This window comes from Antechinus flavipes, chromosome 1 (genome assembly GCF_016432865.1).
Source record: "Antechinus flavipes isolate AdamAnt ecotype Samford, QLD, Australia chromosome 1, AdamAnt_v2, whole genome shotgun sequence".
In the NCBI taxonomy this organism is placed as follows: domain Eukaryota; kingdom Metazoa; phylum Chordata; class Mammalia; order Dasyuromorphia; family Dasyuridae; genus Antechinus; species Antechinus flavipes.
In genome coordinates, this window is record NC_067398.1 from 582757513 (window position 1) to 582772059 (window position 14547).

The 14547-nt window shown below is 35.1% G+C and overlaps 1 protein-coding gene across 1 annotated transcript in view; it reads left to right on the forward strand.

Annotated features, from left to right (window-relative positions):
• The window catches only part of MATN2 (matrilin 2), a 217176-nt gene that overhangs the window by 133112 nt on the left and 69517 nt on the right, over positions 1-14547 (forward strand). The window contains exon 6 of the mRNA XM_051974444.1: positions 11318-11440. Within this exon, the coding sequence (XP_051830404.1) occupies positions 11318-11440 (123 nt within the window). The remainder of the gene's footprint in view (positions 1-11317; positions 11441-14547) is intronic.

Here is a 14547-nt window from a genome sequence, read left to right on the forward strand (position 1 = left end):
TAGACATGCTTCTAACTTGTCCTGTGAAATGCATTTTGCTTCCAAGGTTTTGAATTCAATAACAGAAAAGATGAGGGGGCTGAATAATTTCTGGTAAAAGAAAAATTCATCTCAATTCACTTTTAAAGTTGAATTTAATTCATCACTACTGTGATATCTTTCAGTGAATTCTAGTATATCAAACAGCCTAAAAGATGTGACAAAGGCTGGTGTGAGTCAAAGAAATCAGCATTTTTGCCCTGTATTCCCATCCAGAGCATCTCAGTTGCCATTTCTCACATCATATGGGTTGAATAGAGATGGTTTTACCAAGTCACAAGCATTTAAAAGAAGGCTGCCTGTGGTTCTCTTGTGGGAGCTCAGATTTCTAATTTATCTTTTAGAAGGAAGCTTTTAACCTCAAGTTTGCTATCACATGCTTATATTTTACCCAAACTAAAGAATATAGGAGTGTAAACAGATAAAAATCTCTCCTAAAATATTCTTATTGAGAGGGGAGAAAATTAATTTTGCTAAAATAAAGTTGCTTTTAAATGGGGACTTTCAAGGTTTGGCCAGAGCTGTTATTATAAAACACAAAATTTCCTATTCAGCTGTGCAAGAACACTTTAGCCTTAGAATTTACAAAGCAGTCTATACTTGCCAAAAGAGATTTAAAAAAAAAAAAAACTTGAATCTGATATTTATGGTCATAGTTTTTCTAGGTACTCAACCTAATAAAATCATCTTTATGAGCACTAATCCTGGTTAACATCTTTGAGAATTGGAACCATTTGTTTTTTGGTCCTCCAACCAAACACCCCACCCTGCCCTTGCTTGGCCTTCCTTTGCCTTGTCTGAGAGCTTGCTCTCTTTGTCTAGTCATCCTCAGTTACCTTGCTGATTACCCAGGACCAAGGCCCTCAAAGCACCCACACAAATGCTTCCTGCTATTCCAGACCAGTTGAGATTTGTCTCTTTACAATGCTTTACAGGATAGCAATTCTTCCTCCTCTTCTTTCTCCTCCTCCTTCTACTACTATTACTATAGCTAAGTAGATAGATTATTTATATAGTACCTATTACGTTCCAGGGAGGATGAATCGGGTGTTCAGAGAGGGCTCTCTCATGGGGCTAGGGCTGCAGAGTCCATTTCAAGGCTATTCATGCATCTTTGGTGCCTCCGGTGGCTCCAAGAAATGTCCATCTGGGCAGATGACCTAAACCAAATTTAAGGGAGTCAACATGGCCTTAAAGCCATTAGTAGGTTAGAAAGATGTCTATTCCAAGCATCTGAAGACTTCCTCAGTCCTAATGAGTGGATGGGCATAATTTGTTCTAAAGGCCATGAAACAGGTCTGGTGAAGTGCATAAAGCTTGGACAGACATTGAAATGCTAGGGTTATCAGTTGCATCCCAAGGCCATTACAAGTCATCTCAACTTTTATTCTATCATTAGACTTTAATGACTGAGAGAATGAAGCTGATGAGTCTGTGCAACTCTGCCTCACTTAAATTCAATTCACTTACAATTCACTCACATCATCCATGATGTCATTAGCCCTTTTTCAAGATGATGAACAAACAAGAACTATATTCCGGAAACTGTGCAAAATGCTTTATAAATATTATTTCATTTGATCTTCACAACAACCTTGGGAAGTAGGTACTACTTTATCCCCATTTTACAGTTGAGAAAACTGAGGCAAACAGCGATTAAGTGCCTTGCCCAAAATCAAGTATCTGAACCTGGATTTGAACTTCAGTCTTTTGAACTCCATCCCTGTTTTGCCTGATATCTATCTGCCATAACTATTCTGATTAACTGCTATTGTTAGTGGGAGAAGGCTAGAGAAGCACTCTAGAGAATTTTAGCAAAGACCTTTGGAGAGCGTCCCCTTACTTTTGTTACTAAACCCAAACCAAAAGAGTGACTTAAAAAAAGGAAATTTCAAGTCACTTAAGATCATGGATTTAGAGATTCAGAGATTGTAGTTTAAGATGCCATCTAGACCAACTTCTTTGCTTTTTTAGGATGAGGGAACTGAGATCCAGAGAATTTATTTGTCCAAGGTCACACAGATAGGAAGGAATAGAAAATCCTTCCCACCCTTTTCACTGCTCCTCATTGTATAAGCACTGTAGACTAAAATGTGGTGTCTAATGGAAAACAGAAACTTACTTTGGCTTTTAAAGTCCTTCATAACCTGACCCGCCTCCCTTTCTTCCCACTTTTCCCGTCTTCTTACACTTCACACCCTTCCCATATAATATGTGATTCAGCGACGAGGCTGGCTTCCTTGCTATTTCTGGAACAAACCATCTCCCAACTCTAGGCATTTTTATTGGCAATCACACACAGCTGGAGCTCTGTTTCTCTCCTTCCCTGTTTCTCTAACTTCTAACAAGTCTTAAGTAAAGTCCTACCATCTTCAAGAATTCTTTCCTAATCTCCCTTAATGCTAGTCCCTCCCTTGCATGATTACCCCCAATTTATCCTGTTGATATATTATTTTTACATTATCATTTATAAATAGTCTCTCTTCCCCACACCCCTTATCCTGGTAATGTAATCTATCTCTATAGGTATGTGGTGTTTTCTTTATAAAGAGAATATTTCCACCAATGACCCCATGGATTTAGATGCAGCCTGTTTGATCTTTTATACTAGCCAAATTGTTTGTTTCTTTTCTTTTCATTTTTAGATTTAAATGTAGATCCTCTGGCAACATTTAAAAATTCTGAATCCACTTTCTGAAGCATAGCAAGTCATACTTAGTGGCCAAATAATTTAATATGTTTTCAAAGGCAGTATAGACAGGTACTAAAAATTAATAGCCAAAGATTATAGACACAGGTTGTCTATAGATGTAGAACTGGAAGGGATCTCAGAAGTCACCTAATGGAACCACCTAGTTTTATTGATAATGGAAATAGAGACCTAGATATTAAGTGACTTGCTGAAGATCACACAATAGAAGATGGTAGAACTAATACTCCTTATCCAGGGAAGTTCACTCTTTTCCAAGCAAGGAAATCCTCCCCATTAAAATGACCAAGTCTTTCACTTCCTGTCAGATCTTTATTGTCTTATTATTATCTAGAACTGAATTTTCTAGGACAGGAGTCTTTTTTTAAAAATAGTATTTTATTTTTCCAAATACATGCAAAGATAGTTTTCAACATTCACCTTTGCAAAATTTTATGTTCCAAATATTTCTCCCTTCCTATCCCCACCCCATCGATGACAGCAAGCAATCTTATATAGGTTAAATATGTATAATTCTTCTAAACATATTTCCATGCTTATCATGTGGCACACACACACACACAAAAAGATCAAAAAAGAAAAAAAATCACAAAAGAGAAAGAGAAAAAAAAACACCAAGCAAACAACAATCACAAAAGTTGAAAATACTAGACTTCGATTCAGATTCAGTTCCTATAGTCCTCTCTCTGGATGCAAGTGGCTCTCTCCATCACAAGACTAGTGGAATTACTTTGAATCACCTCGTTATTGATTATCACTTAATCTTGTTATTGTATACAATATTTTCAAGGTTCTGCTCACTTCACTCAGTATAAGTTCATATAAGTCCAGGCTTTTCTGAAATCAGCCTGCTTATTATTTCTTATAGAACAATAATATTCGATTACATACCTTATTCAGTCATTCCCTAACTGATGAACATTCACTCAATTTCCAGTCAGAATGGGATTCTTTTTTTTTTTTTTTTTTTTTTTTTTTTTTTTGCTGAGGCAATTGGGGTTAAGTGACTTGCCCAGGGTCACACAGCTAGACAGTGTCTGAGACTAGATTTGAACTCAGGTCCTCCTGACTTCAGGGCTAGTGCTCTATCCACTGCGCCACCTAGCTGCCCCTAGAATGGGATTCTTAACAAACCATTTTGGCTTATGAAAAAGTTTTTGAGGTAGAATATACTGGTGAGATGAAAGGTAAGTGTTAGAAATGACTGGGAGTTAGGCCTAGAATGAATACTAAGAAGAAAAAAGGGGTATAATAACAATAGAAACCTGATGCAAAAGGAAGCAAATGACTTGATTATGGAGCAGAAGAAGGAAATTATGTTTTGAAATTTTTATTTCAATTGAAGAGAGAAAATGAGTATCACTGAGCTATAAACAGAGTACATTTCTTTACATATAACCAGGAGCTCAAATAATTCAAGTTAAAAAGCATTTATTAAACACTAGGCAATACTAAATGCTAGAGATACAAAGAAAGGCAAAAACAATCTGCCCTCAAGAGGCACAGAAGGGGAGTCAATGTGGAAACAACTATGTCTAAAAAAGATAGGAACAAGATTAATTGGAGGTAATTCAGAGAGAAGGCATTGGTATTAATGGGGAAAATTTAAATGGGGAAAATGGGGAAAAGATTCTTGTACTTAAGATGAGACTTCAGCTGAGATTTGAAGGAAAGTCAGAGGTGGAGGTGAGTAGGGGAAAAGGAAAGCACTTTCAAGATATAGTCTGTTAAAAGAAGTTCTGTCTGAGACCCAGAGGTGAGTGTAAATGCTATATCTACATAACTAAATTGAGAGTTTGTTACTGGGTTGCCAAAGAAACTTGTTCCTGTTTGCAAGAAAACAGTCCCTGGAGTATTTAACAAACAGCAGAAAGGACAGACATGACTTTTTATCTTCAGTTCTGATAGAAAAAAAAACTTGGCAAAATAACCTTTCTTTAAAAAAGGATAGAAGGGATAGTAGGACATAATACTGATCAATCAAACAAATAGTTTAGCCTATTATTCTGAAACCCAAAGCCAATGCTAAATTAGAAAATGTCTTATCCCAAGAAGAGTTAGCATGAATTCAGTTTAGATTTAGGAAGTAAACCCAATGATAAGTTGACCAATACTAAATTATATATCAAATTTAGTGAAGAAAATTATTTTATATCTGTCTTTATATTTCTTTAAAGCTTACTTATAGTCTATTGCTTTGATATTTCTATATTGTATATACTCCTATATATTTATGACTTCATTGATGTGGGCATTCCCTCTAATAGTGTAGATTATAACTCATCCACACTTTCTTATCTTGTATAATTCTTGTCTGTTACATCCCATAACTCCCTTCCACATGATCTACCTATAGTACTTGAGTCTTTGCTCTCGGTAAGTTAGCATTTTCCAGGTGTTAGTGCTATTAGACATAACATCTGTTATTAAAGATAATATTTGTTGTCTCTCCCTCTCAATACATGACTGACCAATTCCCAAAGACTATTCCAGAAACAAGAAAAATCTAAGTTCAAGTTCTATCAGCTATATTGACTTTTATATAGTACTTAAGACATAGCAATTTTTGTTTGATTCATTGATTGGTTGATTTAACATTTTGTTTTATGCCTATCACCTTATTACTTGGCCCACCTGAAAATTTGCCATGAAACAACTTGAAGGTCAATGAAAATGCTACCCAGTTTCTCAAATGCAAATTTTGTAACTCAATCTTCTATCTTCTTCCTGTTCAATTCTGGGCCCAGCTCACTAGCTATCTACTTGATCTGTTCAAGATATGTATTCTAATAGACCAATTCAATGAGCTGCCCATGAGATTATAGGTTAAAATCTCAGCAATATTTATTCTTCATTCTCATGGTTTTTCTTTTCCCCTCCTTTAAATTACATGCAAAGACACTTCTTAACATTCATTTTTAATATAAAATTTTGAGTTCCAAATTTTTCTCCCACTACAGTGGGAAGCAATTTGATGTAGGTTATATATGTGTAATCATGTAAAATATATTTCCATATTAGTCATGTTGTAAAGAAGAAATGGCTAAAAGAGAAAAAAAAAACACAAAAAATAAAGTGAAAATAGTATGCTTTTATCTGCATTCAAACTTCATCAATTCTTTCTTTGGATATGGATAGTATTTTCCATCATGAGTCTTTTGGACTTGGATCACTGTATTGCTGAGAAGAGCTAATTCTATCATAGTTGCTCATCACACAATATTGCTATTTTTGAATAAAATGTTCTCCTGGTTTTGCTTACTTCCATGAGTTTTTAAATAAGGATTACTAAGTTACTTTTTTTTCTAAGTGACTCTATATCCCACTGAAAAGACCATGTAGTATTTGAGGCTTAATTCAATGCAATTCAATAGAGACTATTTACATTCAAGGCCTTGATACTAGGCATTAGAAATTCAAAGACAAAATGAAACAGTTGCTACCCTTCCTGAGCTTATTTCTTATTTGTGACATAGATAAATGTATATATAGATGGATACATAGATAAATGTATTCAGGCTTTTTCCTAAAACAAAGTCCTATCATTTCAAAAATAGTAGTCTTCTGATAAAGCTGTATTAGATTGTGAGACTCAGAATAAAATAATAGCCAGCATGTAATGTTTTAAGGTCTGTGAAATGTTTTACATATATTATAGCCCTTCATCCTTACATCAACTCTTTGAGGTAAGGGATATTATTGTTCCCATTTTATAAATGAGGAAACTGAGGCTGAGGAAAGCTGTAACTTGGCCAAGCTCACAGATCAAATCATAAAACAGGTTAAGATTAGAATTCAGATTTATCTGCAACTTCAAAATTCTTGCAATTAATACTTTGCTGCACTTAGTTACCTAAGAATATAACAATCCTGAATAATTAAAGTTGTAGGTCACGGGAGAGGTGCATGGTTGACATAAGGAGGCTATTTTAGTTGCCAAGAATTATGCAAGAAGAGGTGAGTGTTGAAAACTATCTTTGTATGTATTTGGAAAAATGAAATAGTATCATAATTTTTAAGAAAGAATTATGCAAGATAAATGGTGTTGAGACTGTATTCTACTAATTCTACTAATCAGATAACTAGGAGATAGTGATTAGTAAAATACTTCTAGTCTTCTACTAGAGAGAGGTATGAACAAAAAAGAAAGTGGATCAGTAATGCAGTGAAAATAAGAAAACCAGTGCTCCACTGGTAGCCATGCAATGTCAAGTATAAGATTGCCTATAAGATGGTGGGTGGATCTTACAGAATAACATAGATGAAGGTCATCCACAATGAAAAAACATAAGTGGTTTGCCATATGTTTTTAAGTAAGACAAGTCTTTCTTTTAAAATGTAAAAACCACTCTTAGGATAAGGATGGCACAAAAGCAGGCCTGAAGATTTGGCTCATGGCTATGGTTTGCCTTTTACTTTGATGAATAACAGTAGATTTAGTCCAGGGAAAGGAATGTCACCAAACTCTCCCAAGCTCTATTTTTTTTAGAGGTCTTGGAGAAGATTACTGTGACCCCAACCTCTGAGGCTTTCCACAAGTCATCTTTGGGATTATAAATCATAGTGCTGACACTTAAAGACATTTCACTTCAAAGTCCTTTGTCCCCTATTTAGGTTTTTTTACCAATACAGAAAAAAAACTGCTCCATGGAGTGAAAAACACGAGAAAATCACTGGTGTTTTTCAAAAGCCTAAGTTATCATTTGAAAACATCTGTATTGGTATCTGATTGAAGTGCTTATTTCCAGAAAAACATTGCAGTTGTTTTCTCAAGACCTAGTGTGTATCCATTGCATGGTATTTGTTTAATTAAATTAATCCCCCACCACATCTTCCCTTCAGCCTGTACAAATCCTCATGGTCATAAATCCCAGAGACTATAAAAACAGCATGAAAGGACAAAAACAAATCAAAGCAATTGGAAAGCTTTCTATTTGAGGGAAAGAGGTTGGTGATTCATGAGGGAGAGGGACTTATCGTCCTAGTAGACAGGAACTACCTAATCATTAAACAAAATCCTGGTTTGATTTGTCAACATTCCTTGCCCTTGATCTTTCTAGCAATAATAATAGCATGTTATTTATAGTCCAACCTTTTCATTTTTACAGAAGAAGAAATTAGGAGCTTGAAATATCTAGGAATTTGCCCAGAGTTACCAAGGTAGATAAGCCATCTAGCCAGGATTTGAACCCTCTACTCCAAATCCAGTGCTATTTATTCTACATCAAAAACCCCTTCACAATGCATTACCACACTTTGATACATCATGAAGACACATGAGGATCTCATGTCCTGGCTTTCTTCACCCTCGGGGTGTCTGATTGCCAGTCACATTTCTGGCTTCAAATGCTTACACACCCAGTCTAGTCTTCTAGAGCCAAAAGCCCAAAAGTTCTTCTGAAGGCCAATATACAAATTAAATATGATCATCAAGATTAAAAAGAATAAAAGGATATTACCACAACAAATCCAACAAATGGGAAAATGTGGCCGCAGCTTCCAAAGAGAGCAGAAGTTTATAACAGGAAGCTAAATGAAGCATATTTCCTGAAGCTACTGAATTCAATAATCTCTGGTCCTGGACACAGTATTTCTTCTTGGGTCTATCTTCAAAGTGGGGACAATGACCTGAATGACTCCAAGAGCAATCATCATCTCTCCTTTTCCAGTTAATTGAACCGAGTTAGCTTTAAATGACAAGGCATGGATGAGTATCTCAGAGTTGAATTACATTATTTTCCTTACCTTTACCCTACACTTCTTCCAGACTTCTCTATTACTGTCAAAAAAAAGCTCAACCATCCTTCTAAATGCCTAGTTTTGCAAACTTAGTATCATCTTCAACTCCTCACTTTCATGATTGTTTATCTACAATTTATCTTGTATATAGACTAGTTTTTCACATGTTATCTCTCCCATTAGACTGACTGAGCTTCTTGAGAAAAGACTTTTTTTTTTTTTTTTTTTTTGCCTTTCTTTGTATCCCCAGCTCTTGGCACAGTGCCTGACACATAATGGACTCTTTATGAATATTTGTTGAGTTGTTGACTATTCAAAGACAAAATACTCAAAAAAAGAAAAATGCAACAAATGCAAATGAGTAGGAAATAGGAAGTATAAGAAATGAGTTTATAAGTGATAGATCCAAATTTGAGGTGCAGAAGGTGATTTATCTATGAGAACAAGCTTAAGAAAAAAACCATGGAAGGAAGGACATGGAGCATGGGCAACTTGTGATTTGGATTCTACAAAAAGATAACCTAAGCCAATACCCTCAGTTGGCTGTACAGACTCCTCCAGTAAGCAAATAATGAGATATGAGGGTTAGGGTTTTTTGAAAAACATTTTTTTCCCCAATTACATGCAAAAATAATTTTCACCATCCATTTCTTCAAATTTCAAATTTCAAACTCTCTCCCTCCCTTCCTGTCTCCTTCTCCAATATGGCAATAAAATTGATAAATATAATTCCACATTAATAAATTAATAAATATATTTCTATGTTAATCTGAACAACAACAAAAAAAAAAACTACTGAAAAAATAAAGTGAAAAATAGCATCCTTTAATCTGCATTTAATCTTTCTAATTAGACATTTATTATGATTTGGGAACTTTCCCTTGGACTGTTGCATGAGAAGAATAGATTATTAACTCCATTTACATATGTGGAAATTGAGGCCTAGAAACCTGAAATGACTTACCTGATTCAGAATTTGAACTCTTGATTCAAATCTACCACTCCTTCCATTATATCACAAGACCTCTCATTTATGAAGCAAATACATTTTTCTTTATTATATTGAATAAAAAGCTCCATGAATGTGTTTTGATTTCCCCCAGGCTCTAATGAGGAAATCAATGGCAAATTCAGTGCTCTTTTATGAGTCAAACCATCTTCTGAGCTTGAAAAGAGAATTATAAAAAGAGTTTGTTGAATGGAAAGAATGAATCAGTGATGAACTGATGATATCTTTGACCTTTATTACCCTTTAATAATGCTCCTAAGTTTCAATTTCATAAATATATTATCCTCCCCAAAATATATTCCTATAAATACATTCTTATAGTTTTGTGGATTTTTTTGGTTTTTGTTTTTTTAAGGAGTGAGGCAGGGCTTATCAGCACTTTATGAACTATTAGCAAGTGATGACACCAAATAATAATGATAATTTATGTTAATAATCCAGTTCCCTTTGGTGATTTGCATTTTCTAGCATTTTCTTCTAGCATTTCCATTTATCATTTTCCCTTCAGCTATTTATTAGGGAAAATAAACAGAGGAAGAGACAGTTTCAGAATTTATTTTAATAATAATCACTAATGTTAATATAGTACTTTGAAGTTTCCAGAGCACTTTCTAGCATTTCTTTGGAGCTTCATAATCCTATAATGGGAGAACTACAGGTGTTATTATCCCCATGTTACAGATGAGGAAACTGAAGTGTAAGAGAAGTTAAATTACTTATCTATGGCATTTATTGCCTTGACATAATTAAAAATTCAGAAGTGGGATTTGAACCTAGGTTTTCATGTCAAGTCAATGAGTATTTCTTAAATTTTTACTATGTGCCAGATACTCCTTAAGGCTTAAGGGATACAAATACAAGCAGAATGATCATAATTGTCCTCAAGAAGTTTACTTAATTTTTTTTTAAGACAGTTGAGGTTAAGTGACTTGCCTAGTCATAATTTGAACTCAGTTCCTCCTGACTCCAGGGCCTGTAGTCTATCCACTGTGCCACCTAGCTGCCCCAAGAGCTTAAATTCTAATGAGAAAAGATAACAAATAAAAGGGAGCTGAAAAGGCTAAGTGGAAGAAATGAAGATACTGAGGTTTTGCAAAGAAATTCTAGGGAGAGGAATGAAACTAAGGTTGTGATGGATGTCTTTTTTTAAATGGCTGTTCTGAAAGGAGCCACTCAATCAGAGGGAGAGGCCATAATGCAAAGATGCTTTCAATGTGTGAAGTCCATAGGTATAGTGAATTTCTAGGGAAAAGAAGTTCCTGAAATATTATGGAGAAAATCCTGGAGACTCAGGAGTATAACTCAGAGAGGAATGAAAAAATAATTATGACTTCACTTCAAGTATACCAACTAATGCACTACATTTACTCCTAATACATATTTGACAAGGGATTGTATCCTGATGGGCTGGTATCAGTTCAGGAATCAAGGATCTCCAATTCTTGGATCTGTCATTAGTTAAATGTGTCATTTAATTGCCCTCTGCCTCACTTTCCCTATCTATAAAATGTGAACGATCCATGGTGGGAAGAGGGAGGGTAGAAAAATTAGGTAGAGGTGATAGACAAGATTTTAAAGTTTTGAAGTGCTTTTAAAATTATAAGAGAAAGAATTGTATCTATGCTGTTGTCTTTGTACTGTACCTAACAAGATGCTGGATTAAAAAACAGTAGGTATTTTAAAAGTGTTTGGTGGTGGTGGTGATTTAAAATGCTGAAGAACTGTTAATTAGATTGTTTTGTGCTTTGAGATCCCTGAAAATAAAACTATCTCTGGGTCACCATATAGTCATCTTCTAATGGCTTGACCTTGTATTTCAGTTCAGGATCTATGTGAAATGCAGGACCATGCCTGTGAGCAGATATGTGTAAATGTTCCTGGATCCTATGTGTGCCAATGCTATAATGGTTATACCCTCGCTGAAGATGGGAAGAAATGTGTCAGTGAGTATTGATGCTAAAATGGAATATTATGGAAGAATCAAATGATTAGGAGGGAGAAGAGGGGACCAAAGTGAGAAGGCATATATGTGGAGTTACATCTGCTTACCTTTAAGCCCCACTCTATCCTCCATAAGGTTTTTCATCACAGACAAGAATGAAAAGTATCTCAAAAGCCTTTCCTCTGGAGCGAAATTGGCCTAATCTTCCTGGATGGCCTTCATAGTCCAACATACCAAAAGCAGAAGAGCATGGAACCTTTTAAAGTGAAAATAAACCAAGATTTTAAATTCTCATATTCATTCTGAAATGACTAGAAAATATACTCGCAATTGGTTCTGGTAGAAAGGAAACCCTTGAAAAGAGATTTTTCAGTAAACTATTGGTTAGTTTTTCAATTCTTGAGATTTGTGAATATGTGGGTAGAAGCTAGATGGGCTCTAGGCAACAGATTGAGGAGAATCCTGATTATAGAGATGGGGAATGAGAGAGGGAGGGGCATGTGATTAATTAAGCTTGGAACAAAGTTCTGGGGAAACCTAAGAATAGGCACATTAATATGGGAATATATGTAGACATTGCCAAATTTGGAATGTCACAGAATAAGCAACTTCTTGTATATGGGGCATAGTTTAAGTTAATTTTTTAGAGGTTCTCTTTGCAATTTATTGTTGTGATTTGACATTCACTTGTCACATGGTAATCAAAAGATAACAGTGACATGATTGCCCAGGAAGCAGCTAAATTAGCCAAGTAAGCTAATAAGCCAAACTTAATAATTGTTATTTTCCCATAAATAGATAAGACTACCCATCATCTTTCCCAGATATTGGTCCCAAGCAGGGAATGAGTAAGAGTAGATTATAGAAGAGTAAAAAAGGGCCTCAAAAATCATCAGGCTGAATCCATACCTTCATAGAAATACTCTTTACAATATCCCAAAGAGTGGTCAGCCATCCAAACTCCCCACCAACCAGTTGCAGTCATGGGTTATTTAACTATCTTCTGAAGTAGTCTTCTCCATTTTTAGACAACTCTGTTAGGAATTTTGTCCTTAGTTTGGGCTGGAGTTCATCTCTATGACTTTTACCCACTGCTCCTAGAACTCTCTTCTGGGACTGAATTAACCAAAGCTGATTCGGTTCAGTAATTTAGCATTAAATGCTCATTACATGTAAGGCACTAGGGAAACACAAAGATAAAATGACAAACAGTCCCTGCTGTCAGGGGGCTTACATTCTGTGCATCTCTCTCCTACATATTCCCCTTCAGTTGAAGCGATTGATCATTTCACCTCTTCTCAAAATTAAAGATTCCTAGTGTCTTCAACCAATTTTTATCATATAGTTTAAAATCAATCAGTCAGGACACAAGCATTTATTAAGCACCTGTTATATGCTAAGCACTATGCTATCATCATCTTGGTCATTCTTTTTTTGCACTTAAGATTTTATTTTTCTAATTACATGTAAAGATAGTTTTAAATAATAATTTTTGTAAGATTTTGAATTCCAAATTTTTCTCCCTCCTTCCATTTTTCTCTCCACTTCCCAAGACAGAAAGCAATCTGATATAGGCTGTTCATGTACAATCATGTTAAACACATTTCCATATTAGTGATGTTGTGAAAGAAGATTCAGAACAAAAAAGAAAAATTATGAGAAAAAAAACAAAAAAAGAACAGATTTTTAAAAAGTGAAAATAGCATACTTTGATCTGTATTCAGACACCTTAGTTCTCTCTCTGGATGTGGTCAGCATTTTCCATCACAAGCCCCTTGGATCATTGCATTGCTGAGAAGGGGTAAGTCTATCAAAGTTTATCACTGCACAATGTTACAGTTACAGTGTACAATGTTCTTATGGTTCTGCTTCCTTCAACCAGTATCAGTTCTTGTAAGTCTTTCCAGGTTTTTCTAAAATCAGAGTGCTTGTGTTTCTATTGGGCTTGTATCCCAAAGAAATACTAAAGAAGGGAAAGGGACCTGTATGTGCCAAAATATTTGTGGCAGCCCTATTTGTAGTGGCTAGAAACTGGAAATTGAATGGATGACCATCAACTGGAGAATGGCTGGGTGAATTGTGGTATATGAATTTTATGGAATATTATTGTTCTGTAAGAAATGACCAGCAGGATGAATACAGAGAGGACTGGCGAGACTTACATGAACTGATGCTGAGTGAAATGAGCAGAACCAGAAGATCATTATACACTTCGACAACGATATGGTATGAAGATGTATTCTGATGGAAGTGGACTTCTTTGACAAAGAGACCTAACTGAGTTTCAATTGATAAATGATGGACAGAAGCAGCTACACCCAAAGAAAAAACACTGGGAAACGAATGTGAACTATCTGCATCTTTGTTTTTCTTCCCGGGTTATTTTTACCTTCTGAATCCAATTCTTCCTGTGCAACAAGAGAACTGTTCGGTTCTGCAAACATATATTGTATCTAGGATATACTGAAACATATCTAACATATATAGGACTGCTTGCCATCTAGGGGAGGGGGTGGAGGAAAGGAGGGGAAAAATCGGAACAGAAACAAGTGCAAGAGATAATGTTGTAAAAAAAAATTACCCTGGCATGGATTCTGTCAATATAAAGTTATTATTAAATAAAATTTTAAAAAAAGATTGGAAAAAAATAAAAAAATAAAATCAGACTGCTTGTCATTTCTTATAGCACAATAGTATTCCATTATATTCATATACCACAACTTGTTCAGCCATTCCCCAATTGATGGGCATCCCCTCGATTTCCAGTTTTTTGTATTTACAAAAAAAAGTGCTACTATAAATCTTTTTGTCAAGATCCTTTTCCCTTTTTTATGATTTCTTTGGGATACAGACCTACTAAAGTTGTTGATGGATCAAACTGTGGATTCATAGTTTTTTAGCTTGATCACTCTCTTACTCTGAACACTCTTCAGATTATGAAAGACCTTTCTATAGGAATCAGCAAGTGAACAAGCATTTATTAAGTGTTTCCTATGTACCAGTTCTGTAGTAAGTTGGATGAATGCTAGTAAAAACAAGATAGTATCTGACCTCATGGAGCTTATATTTTAATGGAAAAGACAATAAATAAAAGAGGAGTTAGACAAT